Source organism: Alosa sapidissima, chromosome 15 (genome assembly GCF_018492685.1).
Source record: "Alosa sapidissima isolate fAloSap1 chromosome 15, fAloSap1.pri, whole genome shotgun sequence".
Taxonomy (NCBI): Eukaryota; Metazoa; Chordata; class Actinopteri; order Clupeiformes; family Clupeidae; genus Alosa; species Alosa sapidissima.
In genome coordinates this window covers 24,282,182-24,296,236 of record NC_055971.1, presented here as the reverse complement: position 1 = coordinate 24,296,236, position 14,055 = coordinate 24,282,182, and the positions used below count along the sequence as shown (strand labels likewise).

The following is a 14,055-nucleotide window of genomic DNA, read 5'->3' as shown; positions in this document are numbered from 1 at the left end:
AAACCCTTTAGCTGTTCTATAATCATTGTCACCTACGGACTTGAGTGACATATTGCTTTTCTAAAATGGTTACTTAAACTGTATATCTGGCAAGATTCCATAAAATAAAGGCACAGCAATGAGAAATGTAACGATTTATTCATAGATCAAGCAACGTTGAGACTTTTGTATCAAGCTGTGGTAACACAGTAATATAGAACAAAATGCAGTCAACGTGTGGGGTTGAGCTGGATTATACAACAGCATCTAACGTGATTCAGCCAATCATAACTAAGGAACGGAACTATCCGTTCAACAAAAATGGTTAAATATACTAATGAAATAATTATCAGGCATTAGGGATGGTTTATAACCCTTAATGAATACTGTATGGGTTGATAGAAAGTATTACCGATTAATGGCTATGCAATATTTATACATTTTCATATACAGTACTTCCTAAATGTGTTTTCGCTCTGGTGTATTCATTTTTTTTTTACAGACAGCAAGATAGACCACATTCACCTTCATTCACTGTCACGTCATTGAAAAGTGACAGGTCAAAGGGTTTCCCAGTCAACTTCTCCGCTGATGACATGTAAATCATCTACATACTCTACACATTGACCCTGTTCTGCTAATATCACCTTTCTCTATTATTTGGTTAAATTATAGAATCTGCTATAAAGCTTTATAACAATATTAACATTGCCATCACCAAGAGGCCAAAAGCAGTGCTTTGTGAAACTTCAAGCTAAAGGCATAGATAGATAGATAGATAGATAGATAGATAGATAGATAGATACACACACACACACACACACACACAAACACACACACACACACACACACACACATACATACATACATACATACATACATACATTATTGATCCCCAAGGGGAAATTCAAGAAATATATGATAACAGTAATGTCATAATCCTTTGTGAACACAGTCATGAGTATGTATAAATGGTTAAATATACTAATTAAATAATTATGAGGCATTATAAATGGTTCATAACCCTTTATGAATGTATTTATCATGTTTTATGAATATTGGGCTCATAGAAAGGGTTACCAATTTATATATAATAGCTATATAATGTTTATACATTGTCTTATACTTCCTAAATGTGTTTTCGGTCTTGTGTATTCATGTTTTTTTACAGACAGCAAGCTAGACCACATTCACCTTCATTCACTGTCACATCATTGAAAAGTGACAGGTCAAAGGGTTTCCCAGTCAACTTCTCTGCTGATGACATGTAAATCATCTACATACTCTACACATTTCACCTGTTCTGCTAATATCACTTTTCTGGTTGATTTGGTTTATTCATAGAATCTGCTATAAAGCTTTATAACAATATTATCATTGCCATCACCAAGAGGCCAAAAGCAGTGCTTTGTGAAACTTCAAGCTAAAGGCATAGATAGATAGATAGATACACACACACACACACACACACACACAAACACACACACACACACACACACACCACACACACACACACACACACACACACACATACATACATACATACATACATACATTATTGATCCCCAAGGGGAAATTCAAGAAATATATGATAACAGTAATGTCATAATCCTTTGTGAACACAGTCATGAGTATGTATAAATGGTTAAATATACTAATTAAATAATTATGAGGCATTATAAATGGTTCATAACCCTTTATGAATGTATTTATCATGTTTTATGAATATTGGGCTCATAGAAAGGGTTACCAATTTATATATAATAGCTATATAATGTTTATACATTGTCTTATACTTCCTAAATGTGTTTTCGGTCTTGTGTATTCATGTTTTTTTACAGACAGCAAGCTAGACCACATTCACCTTCATTCACTGTCACATCATTGAAAAGTGACAGGTCAAAGGGTTTCCCAGTCAACTTCTCTGCTGATGACATGTAAATCATCTACATACTCTACACATTTCACCTGTTCTGCTAATATCACTTTTCTGGTTGATTTGGTTAATTCATAGAATCTGCTATAAAGCTTTATAACAATATTATCATTGCTATCACTAAGAGGTCATAAGCTTTACAATGTTTTGTGACACTTCAAGCTTTATTTCATTTCATTTCATTTCATTTATTTAATTAAAGGACAGTGCACAGTGATCAACATTTCTGTAAATGTGCCAGTGTTAGCCAGCAGGCTAATTTTCATCTGTAGTTCAACTGTAATCTATATGGTAACAGTAACATCATATGCTTTGTGAACACAGTCATGAGGATGTATAAATGGTTAAATATACTAATGAAATAATTATGAGGGGTTATGCATTCACACTAGACCGTTTGGTCTAGACCCGAGTTTGTTTGGACCAATGCTTCTGTGATTTTTGCTAATGTGAATGCAGTGTACCGAACCCAGGTGCGCTTATTTTATGGCTACTTGCCAATACGAGAAAAGAAACTTCACATAATGGGTCTTTTAAAATTATTTTGTTACAGTTTTGTGGCTTCTGCTGGCAAAACAAAAACACCACACACTAGAACATGACAATTTCGGGTGTTGCGTACAGTAGCAACTTTTTACTTGCTGACTTTCACTTTCAATGACAGTCCATTGCAATTAGCGAACTGAGTACTTGTGAAATGAATCAAAAGCACAAAACCTGTTGCCATTAACAGCGGCCATTATATATTTTGCAGTGGTGGTATTATATAGATTTAACAGACATACGAACGTTGGGAAGGCCCATTCATGTGAATGGAACTTTCTGCAGCACTCAGCCATGTAATAAAATGGTTTATAACCCTTTATGAATGTAGGCCTATTTATAATGTTTTATGTTTATAATATTTGAATGAGTTCATAAAAAGTGTTGCCAATTAGTATATAATGGTTATATAACGTTTAAAGATTTTCATATTGCCTACTTCCTAAATGTGTTTTCGTTCTTGTTTATTCATGTTTTTTAACAGACAGCAAGATAGACCACATTCACCTCCATTCACTGTCACCTCCTTGAAAAGTGACAGGTCAAAGGGTTTCCCAGTCAACTTCTCCGCTGATGACACGTAAATCATCTATACTACATACTCTACACATTTCCCCTGTTCTGCTGATGTCATTTTTCTCTATGTCTCTTAACCATTGTCTTTATTATTGTGTCAGAGAATAATAGCATGTATATGTTGTGTATTACTATTCTAGCATACCGGTATACATAGAAAATTACTACAAGGCTTATGCCCTATATGCCTTATAATGTTCAGTTATATATATTTACATTTGATAACAATGAATAACCTATTTTTCATTATATTTTGTACAATACATTAGTTCACAGGAGAAGAATGAGGCAACAGGGTGTTTCATCAAAGGTGTCCCTGACATCCAACACCAGTAAGATGTAGCTCTTAGACTGTTGTGCACTCTATTTCTGCCTTATCCTAATTTATTTTTTCAAATGTTTATAAGATTGATGAACATTACATTTAAGATGATACAAAATGGTGCCGCTCAGTCCCCACAAAGTGCGTCAAGGCTGCTCATTAATTACAATGTCATAGGGGGGCGCTGTGGCACAACTGGCTACAGTGCCTTTCCCACATTTGGGTCTTAGTTCCCATGGGGACCCGTATTTGAGTCTGACCCTGGTAATGTCCAGATCCCATCCCTTCTCTCTCTCCCACTATCTTCCTGTCTCTCTCTTCACTGTCCTGTCACAATAAAGCCAAAAAGCCCAAACAATATGTATAAATAACAGTTTCATATTAGTCTTTGCAGATGAGAAAAGTGCCTCATTAAATGTTTTTCTGACTTTTACAGAAGTGAAGTCACAGATAAAATGGCATCATTTCAGAAATTTCACAAAGACTGTATGTCGAGGAAGTTTAAAACCCTATCTGAAGGACCATCACCACATACAAACCCACTTCTCCTTAATGAGATCTACACAGAACTGTACATTACCGAGGTGGAAAGTGAAGAGGTCAATGTGAAACATGAAATCAGACAGATAGAGAAAGCCTCAAGAACAGCAGCAATAGAAGACACACCAATCAGCTGTAACGACATCTTTAAACCCTTACCTGGACAACACAAAACTATTAAAACAGTGTTGACTGTGGGAGTGGCTGGCATTGGAAAAACAGTCTCTGTGCATAAGTTCATTTTAGACTGGGCTGAAGGAAAAACCAATGAGGATATCCAATTCATATTTCCTCTTCCTTTCCGAGAGCTGAACCTGTTGAAGGAGAAGAAACTCAGTCTGTTGGATCTTATTGAGCACTTTTTCTCAGAAATGAAACGCCTTCCACCAGTCTTCACCAGTTCAAAGCACAGAGTCATGTTCATCTTTGATGGCCTGGATGAGTGTCGAATTCCTCTGGATTTCCAGTCCAATCCAAAGTGTTCTGATATCACAGAGCCAGTCTCAGTGGATGTGCTGCTGACAAACCTCATCAAGGGGAATCTCCTTTCCTCTGCTCTCCTCTGGATCACCACCAGACCAGCAGCAGCCAATCAGATCCCTCATGCGTCCACTAACCTAGTGACAGAGATTCGAGGATTCAGTGACCCTCAAAGGGAGGAGTATCTCAGGAAGAGAATTAGTGATGAAGATCTGGCCAACAGAACCATCTCATACCTGAGGTCATCCAGGAGCCTCTACATCATGTGTCACATTCCAGTATTCTGCTGGATCACAGCTACTGTTCTAGAGAGAATGTTGAGTGGAACAGAGAATGTTGAAATCCCCAGAACTCTGACTCAAGTGTATGTTCACTTTCTGACCATTCAGATTGGTATCAAAAATGTAAAGTACTCAGAGAAACAAAAGGGAAAAGACACAGATGAAGAGATGATTTTCAAACTGGGGAAACTGGCCTTTCAACAGTTGGAGAAGGTCAATCTGATCTTCTATGAGGAAGACCTGAGAGAGTGTGGCATTGATGTCACAGAAGCATTAGTGTACTCAGGAGTGTGTACTCAGATCTTTAGAGAGGAGTCTGGGCTGTACCAGGGGAAGGTGTTCAGTTTTGTGCATCTGAGCATTCAGGAGTTTCTTGCAGCTTTGTATGTGTTCCTCAGCTTCAGCAATAAAGAAAGAACAGGAAAAAACAAGCCTGACCAACATCAAATGTCTCAGCTCTCTGCTCTGTTCAGAGCTTCAACACTTCACGATCTACATAAGACTGCAGTGGATCTGGCCTTACAGAGTAAGAACGGACACCTGGACCTTTTTCTACGCTTCCTTCTGGGCCTTTCACTGAAGTCCAATCAGAAACTCCTGCAAAAGCTGTTGAAGAACAGAGGTGCCTCCATGGACAAGGAGAAGACGGTTGAGTACTTAAAGAGTAATTTTTTAGAGAGTCACTCATTGGAGACAAACCTCAATCTTGTCCACTGTCTCAATGAATTAGGAGACACCTCTATGGTGGAGGACATACAGAGAAGCCTGATATCAGGTCAACCTCCTTGGCCTGATGACAAACCCCAATCGTTTCACCAATGTGCTTCTCTTGTGTACCTGCTGCTGACTGCAGCCGAAGGCCAATATGAGTTTAAATACAACCAGATCATCAAAACAGATACATGTCTGGTGAAGATGCTACCAGTTATCAAAGCATCCATAAAAGCTCGGTGAGCATTTTAAGTTCCTATGTAGTACTGCTATATTGCTATGTACTGCTACACTGCCATCATAATGAATATGTGACTATGGGTGTTTACTTTGCTTGTCAATTAAATACTGTCATAATCCTGGTATAAAGTGTCTTGTAAAAATATTGTACATCCATGAGAGGCATTAGCTCTTTCTCAGTTACGTGGTATGAGTAGATTTTGAGATAATGAGTACTGGCTGAGATGTTCTATGAATCTACTGCATATCTCATGCATGAATCATGAAAATAAGTAGATTGTTTTAAAGATAGTTTTTCTTACTCAAAATTGACCCAGTCATTTAAATGGTTTACAATATTATTTTTCATCTAAAAGTTATTTAACTGTCCATGTATTCAGACACCATGCAACAAACGTGTAATATAGGATATAAAGCCACAGTTGAGAATAACGAATTTTATGTTTTTTTCGTGTTATGTTATGCTATGCTATAAAGAAGCTCTTTAAAAAATCCTTCTTACAATGTAGTAAATATGGGCAAACATTAACTGCTAATAAAAATAACCATGATATATTTATTTTTATCTACAAAACTGAACTTTAGGCTTGGGAAGTGTTTGCTCACTGCTAACAGCTGTAAGCTGCTGGCCCCTGTTCTTACCCAATGCTCTTGCCTGGTCCGAGATCTGGACTTCAGTGACAATGAGATCGGCGATGCTGGAGTGATGAAACTCTCAGAGGCGCTGTCAAACCCAAAGTCCAAACTGGAATCACTATGGTAAAATACATACATACATACATACATACACATACACACATACAAATACATGCACACACATACACTCGCACACACATACACATAGGGTGAAGGGTTGTGATCCTTATTCCTGCACACGCAAACAAATAATCAGATTTCACTCTGATTAAACTATTTACTCTGATTAAAAATGTAATGTAAACGGAGTTGTGTACGTGTAATATAGGATATAAAGCCACAGTTGAGAATAACGAATTCTATGTTTTTTTCGTGTTATGTTATGCTATGCTATAAAGAAGCTCTTTAAAAAATCCTTCTTACAATGTAGTAAATATGGGCAAACATTAACTGCCAAAACAAATAACCATGATATATTTATTTTTATCTACAAAACTGAACTTTAGGCTTGGGAAGTGTTTGCTCACTGCTAACAGCTGTAAGCTGCTGGCCCCTGTTCTTACCCAATGCTCTTGCCTGGTCCGAGATCTGGACTTCAGTGACAATGAGATCGGCGATGCTGGAGTGATGAAACTCTCAGAGGCGCTGTCAAACCCAAAGTCCAAACTGGAATCACTATGGTAAAATACATACATACATACATACATACACATACACACATACAAATACATGCACACACATACACTCGCACACACATACACATAGGGTGAAGGGTTGGGATCCTTATTCCTGCACACGCAAACAAATAATCAGATTTCACTCTGATTAAACTATTTACTCTGATTAAAAATGTCATGTAAACGGAGTTCTCCGATTGTACTCCAATAACCTGGAGTATTTCATTTCGATCTGATTAAATGTGTCATGCCACTGGAGTATTTACCTTAAAGGGCATTCTTTCAGTGTGTCTTGGCAGGGACAGGTATCAAAGTCTCATGACCTCACCACAGGTGTGCCTCAAGGATCAGTATTAGGGCCCCTGCTTTTCTCTATTTACACAACGTCCTCATGATGACTGTTAAGAGTGACGGTTTTTGCCTCAAAAATAAAGCCAAGACACATTCTTCTATGGTACGTTCTATGGAAACTTACATTATTGTGGAACAGAGCCTGAGGTATGAGCTACAGTATGCGCGTAACTGAAGCGTTCCGTTCGCGACTCGTAAAATCCATTTTAGATGAATGGTCTATTTTTTTCGAATGTATGCCCCACTGTCACGTCTGGTGTAGCTACTTCCATTGATTATAATGCTATGCTATGCTAAGCTATTTATTCACTTTATGTAAAATGGAATATTTTAGATTCTGATAATACTCCGATTTGTGCTTTACTCGAATTGTTTTGCACATGTAACTGGCTGTTGACTGTTTGATTTTGTACTGTAACTCTTGGTTTCTTTGTCTGAAAATATATGTTATATTCTGTTTGTCACTAGCTCTCATTTTAATGCTTGCCCTGCACATTTGTTTTTCATACAATAAAAACATTGTTTGTTTCATAATGCTTTAGAAAAATAATTTTACAAATTATATTTAAACTTAAACTATTTTTCCCCTACCAGGTTGAGGAACTGTTCCCTGACAGAGAATAGCTGTGCCTGTCTGGCCTCAGTGCTCTCCTGTAGCTCCTCACTCAGACAGCTGGACCTGAGTGGAAACAGGATTCAGGACGCTGGAGTGGAACTCCTCACTGATGGTCTGAGGAGCACACACTGCACACTGGAGGAGTTGAGGTAAAGTTTAAAACACATTACTTACACTTAAATGAGAAAAAGTAAAATTAAAAAAGGTAAAGATAGATATGGGTAACACTTTACAGTAAGGGTACATAAGTTATCATGAATTCATGCATGAATTAATTAATGATGTATGTATTACTTCATTCCTTAATATCTCATGAATCATCAGGAATTTACATGAGTACATGAGTCTGTCGCCTGTGACCTCATACATGAGCAACACATCAGCTAAAGCATTAAGTATGGTGGGCACATCACTATGATTTATGATTTATTAAGAATGATGATGATTTCTTTTTCTGCCAAAAATGTGGTCATCACTACTCAAATTCTGATTTGAATAAAATTACCCACTGTACCTAATGCTTTAGTTGATGTGTTGTTCATGCATGAGGTCATGAATAAGAGACTTTGAACTCATGTCAATTCCTGATGACTCATAACCTGACTCTCGCCAGATGAATTTCGTTCCGCCTAGCTCCACTCATCCATCTGGGATCGCTCCATTGGAGAGGTGTTTCAGAAGGCTAGGCCTTATCAAAAATCCTTGCATATGACTGGATAAGCCACTTGTCCGTCATCACCAACAAAAGCCTTCAGAGCCGTTCTCTGATGTTCTTTCAACGGAAAAATATTGGGTAGATTGGACAACACGGATGAAATAGCAGCATCAATGTTAATGCTTGCTTCCTCGATGCGAGCCGCCATTGTTGTCTGAATCAAAACAGGCTCACAGTCGCTACTCCGCTACGTCACATCTATGAAACTCCCGGCCGGCGTCTGATTGGCTCTACCATAAAATCTGGTGCCGAAATCACTCCCAGCGGAAGCGATCCCAGATGGATGTGAGTGGAGCTAAGTGGAATAAAATTAATCTGGCGAGAGTCAGGTTAGATGACTCATAAGATATAAAGAAATGAATTAATGCATAAATCAATTAATGATAATTCAGGTACCCTTACCGTAAAGTGTTAGCAATGGATGTCCTTGCTGTAATATGGGTATTTCAAATTCTTCTCCATTTATTACAACAGTCCCTGGCCGAAAACTCTCTTAGTATACTACAGTATATTTCTAAACTATATTTCCCCTACCGATTTTGCAGACTCCATAACTGTGGCCTCACAGATGAGAGCTGTGCTTCCCTGGCTTCAGCACTGAGGTCCAACCCTTCCCACCTGAGAGAGCTCCACCTGAGCGGCAACACTCTGAGGGAATCTGGAGAGAAGCTTCTGGAAGCACTGCAGAAGAATCCACATAATAGTCTGGAGAGTTTGATGTGAGTATTTCAGAGACACACTGAGAATGACAATGAGAGTCACATTGCACACCTCTGCAGTTACAGAAAATATACCAAAATCATTACAAAAATTCACTAGAAGGATTTGGTCTTTCTATAATCTGACAGTTAGGATATACTAATTTTATTAAATAGTGGTATAAGTCCATCAGAGAAAATGTGATTGGTAATTTAGTTCTGTTCTGTATTTCATTAAAGCAGTGTTGTGCAATGAACCAGGTGATTCTGAGGCAGAGACGCATGGCCTAATAGACTTTTATTGATGTTTGTTCCTGAATGCTTTTGGCAAATGTAGCCTAAGCAAGATAGTACCCAACAGTAACCAACAGCTGTTTTGTTTTATGCTTCATGTAGAACCACAGAAGTCAAAATGTTGGGACCAGCAGTGACATGCGGATATGGACCATGAGCCCTCTCTATGTTCTGGAGGAGTGGATTCATCTACAAAATATATTTGTTCATTTCACTGTGCTCTCTGTACATTTAAATACAAAGGACACCAGAGACAATAGACCTACACTACACACACACACACACAGTCACTGCTCCACTCCCCTCCCGCCCACACACACATCTTCACTGTCATCACTCACATACATCATACTGTACATACAGTACTCTGCTTGCAATAGTAAGTCCCTTCACCATACTTGCAGTACACTGCCCCCCCCCCCCTCCCCTACATACACAGCACATTATTTCATCAGGAAGCTTCTCCAACACACATCCCCAACATACTTACAGCACACATAATTTCACTGCATTTCTTACTTCCAGTAACTATATGCATGTGACAATAAACTTCCTTGTATCCTTGTATACCTGAAGTTAAAGATCACAGGAAATGCTTGCCGTGAAAGTGACTACTATATGTGTATATACTGTATAATAGCCCTCTCTGGCCTGTAGAGTGGATGGGATAATGGCACTTTTCCGCATTGGGCAGAGAGGTTATGTTTTCTGTTACAATTTGTTTGTATGTTTGTCTATCCCGGGAAGTGTCATTGCAATATATTTTTGTACATTGGGAGAATGTGCTCTCATTTTAGTAAATTGTGCATTGATTTTACTGAATTGCCATCTCATTTTAATAGATTGTGTGCACAATTTAGTATATTGTGTTCTCATTTTACTAATGCTCTCACTTTACTAAATAGTGTTCTAAATCATGTTATTAGATTCTCATTTTAGTAAATCGTGCACACATTTTACTATATTGTGTGCACAATTTACTAAATCACAATTTACTAAATTTTGTAAAATGCCCTATGGAAACTCCCCATAGGACTTTTGGTTATCCAAAATGCATACTGACAATCAAATACTTACTGCACATGAACCCCTTTTTGTTGAAGCATAATCTTGGTCTCAAATGAAAGGTAACACTCTGAGGTTTCTTGTAGACTATTTGGATTGTATGTCAGGTGTTCTGATATAGAATGACCTCACAAAATATGGAATAATTACATGCATTGCATTTACTTTGTTGGTTCAAGGGGTTTGTATAAGAGACTATACATCTGCACTATATTGGATAAAACATCAAAAACATGAAGATTCCATTTCTATGGATTCCTATGAATATTTCAAGACCCACTATGCTGCATCTACTTATTGCTAAAGAGATACACTACAGCTAGAAGTTAGGGAACCAAAGGCGGAGGAGGGGGAGGAAGGCATTTTTGATTAACCCTTAAAGGAATGTTGAGAAATGAACGTTCTAAAGAATATCTGGGTTCATTGAATTCAACATAGAATTTTAGAACCTTCAATTGTTGCGGAACTTAGAACGTTCAAAAACCTACACCTTTAAGGGTTAAATTTAATTTAATCAAGTAAAGTGCATAAAGAAAGTATTCACAGCGCTTCACTTTTTCCACATTTCGTTATGTTACAGCCTTATTCCATATTCCATTATTATATAAGGTCTCACAGTTGAATGTGTATGTCAGAGTGAAAACCAAGCCACAAGGTCGAGTGAATTGTCCGTAGGCCTGCGAGACAGGGTTGTGTAAAGACACAGATCTGGGGAAGGATACAAGAACATTTCTGCAGCATTGAAAGTGTCCAAGAGTCAAAGTCAAAGTCAAAGTCAGCTTTATTGTCAATTTCTTCACATGTTCCAGACATACAAAGAGATCGAAATTACGTTTCTCACTATCCCACGGTGAAGACAAGACATATTTTTCCAATTTAAGTCCACAGACAAACATAACATTCAAGTAAACAAAAAAGTAAGTAAATAAGTAAATAAGAGGGCACACATAATAATGAAAAAATAAGAGCAGCAAAATTTGGTTGAAATTGTGCATAGACAGTCAATAAAATACTAGTGCAAAGTCAGGCCAATAAAAGGCTTGGGTAGTTCTGTTTGACCTAAGTAATAAAGAAAGTGGCATAGTGGTGCAAGTTATGTAAGAGCAGCAGAAGTGTTGTGTTTTCAGGACAACAGCACCAAGTTGTAAAGTGTACAAGTGTGCAAGTGGAGTAGTGCAGGCGGCCATTGTGGGTCCAATGTCCAGGATGTTATGTAGCTGAGGGTGGAGGGGGGAGAGGAGGGAGAGAGTTCAGCATCCTTACAGCTTGGTGTATGAAGCTGTTGGTGAGTCTGGTATAGTGCGGGAGCGCAGGCTTCTGTACCTCTTCCCAGAGGGCAGTAGATCAAACAGATTGTGAGCGGGGTGACTTGCATCACTCACAATTTTGGTCGCCTTGCGGGTGAGGTGGGTGGTGTAAATGTCCTTCAGGGAGAGTGAAGCACCAATGATCCTGAAGAGCATGGTAGCCTCAATCATTCTCAAATGGAAAAGTTTGGAACAACCAACAGTCTTCCTAGATCTGACCACTCAGCCAAACTGAGTAATCCAGGACAAAGGGCCTTGGTCAGACAGGTAACCAAAGACCCAATGGTCACTAACAATGGGATCCAGAGTTCTTTTGAGAAGATGAGAGAAGTGTTTCTGATCAACAGAGCCCTTGGTCTCCACTGATTTTTTGTAAGGATGCCATATCTTTTTTTAGTTCCTTAAAAGGGTATACAATTTGAGTTGTCTTGTCCACAATGGAACTCGTCCATGCATGTATTTGATACACAGGCTAGATTTAACATATGGAACCATAAACATCTGAAAATCTATCCCTCAATCTTTCTGTTTCGGCCCCTCCTTCTCCAACTTCATATGTGAAGATAAAGATTTTTCTTTTCATCAACATTTCCATACTTTCTTTTTTACTGCAAATATATTTCCTTGTTACCAGGTGGTTGTGCAGTGCTTCCAGTTTTTTTTGGGGCCAGATCAAAAATTCCACTCTACAGTTATATGTGACACCATGTTTATTATCCATACTAGAATTGTAAAGGATGACAACAGGCGCTCCTCAGGATGAGAATTGTGTTGGCCATCAAAGGTTTGAACGTGTTTTGAACATTAGGACAGACTGGTGATGCAGCCGTAAATATGAACTTGACCTTGAATTATTAGTTTATCAACTATAGCAGAGTAGTGGCATGGCATACGAGAAGAAATAAATGGTGGGTGAATTAACAATTTATTTACCAGTAAATCATAAGGGTAGATGTGACCAATATCACTTAACGTACACTGTATTAACATATAGATGGCATGCATCTTGAATCTGGTATCTGAGAGCAGAGGTTATGGGCGCATCTCATCAGAGAATGCATAAAATATCCCAGGTACTTTATTTCTCGCATGGAGACTTTTAAAATGATATCAGACACAAGCAAATTATAATTGTTCATAAGTTCATAGGAGTTCATAAGTTAGAGTTCATGTATTTTCCTGTGGTCCAGGAGAGGCCCGGGCCAGAGTTAGGCATGTTATGACTTAATATTTCTCTTCCCCCTTACTGCTTACCTCTGTGGCTGTGCAGTGCATCCTGTTTTGTTTTCCACATTTTTAGGCCACGTGCCAACTTCGACTGTCCTTTTTACCTTTTACAATGTGAACACAATACACACAGGGAATTATTTATAGCTCAAAAGTATTTTCCCCTCAAAACCAAACTTTTCTGACCGGTCTGGTTTCATGCATGCATCATTGAACATCCCTGATATCATTATCTTAATCTGAAAGGGACAGTGTGATGCTGGGTCTTGGCACATTGTCATGTCAGCACAGACACACACACACATACACACTTATAGGGTAAAGGAGCATGAGAGGGAGTTAGAGGGGGCAAAATCAAATCTTCACTCTGTGATGAAACAATACATATATTAGAAGGTTTGCAGGTGTGGAATCTATTTATCTTTACTTTTAGTCTCTCCCTTAGCTCATGCTGGGTCTCCACTGTACAACACACAGCTGCAAACACACCCTCTCTCACATACACTCACAACCAGGCAGTGGACATTCTGCCTCACATGTCTTTGGTGCTGAACTGAAAGAAGAAGTGGCAGATAAAAGGCTAAATAAGAAGCTGCTGCAGATAAACACACAGTTCAGAGATCTGACTAGTTTGAAAGTTAGCATGGGAGAATGTCCCTGCATGGAGCCTGACTCCATCTCAAGTGTGGATCCAAAGTAAGATGAACAAACAAAGAACCTAGTCACTGAGTCTGTGAACAAAGGACAGATCAAGCCGTCTGTGCTTCACCTTAAACTTACCCAGGCAAGTTACCTGGGTAGAGAGCCTGCATGACTCCACCTCCTGGGTGGAGCCGAGGTAAAGGTGCAGAACAAACACTT

The 14,055-nt window shown here is 38.5% G+C and overlaps 1 protein-coding gene across 1 annotated transcript in view; it reads left to right on the top strand.

Annotated features, from left to right (window-relative positions):
• LOC121683467 overlaps positions 1-14,055 on the top strand; it is a 50,153-nt gene that overhangs the window by 14,229 nt on the left and 21,869 nt on the right. The window contains exons 4-13 of the mRNA XM_042063100.1: positions 482-577; positions 1,151-1,246; positions 1,821-1,916; positions 2,943-3,038; positions 3,304-3,366; positions 3,793-5,607; positions 6,194-6,367; positions 6,751-6,924; positions 7,867-8,037; positions 9,149-9,322. Of these exons, the coding sequence (XP_041919034.1) occupies positions 482-577; positions 1,151-1,246; positions 1,821-1,916; positions 2,943-3,038; positions 3,304-3,366; positions 3,793-5,607; positions 6,194-6,367; positions 6,751-6,924; positions 7,867-8,037; positions 9,149-9,322 (2,955 nt within the window). The remainder of the gene's footprint in view (positions 1-481; positions 578-1,150; positions 1,247-1,820; positions 1,917-2,942; positions 3,039-3,303; positions 3,367-3,792; positions 5,608-6,193; positions 6,368-6,750; positions 6,925-7,866; positions 8,038-9,148; positions 9,323-14,055) is intronic.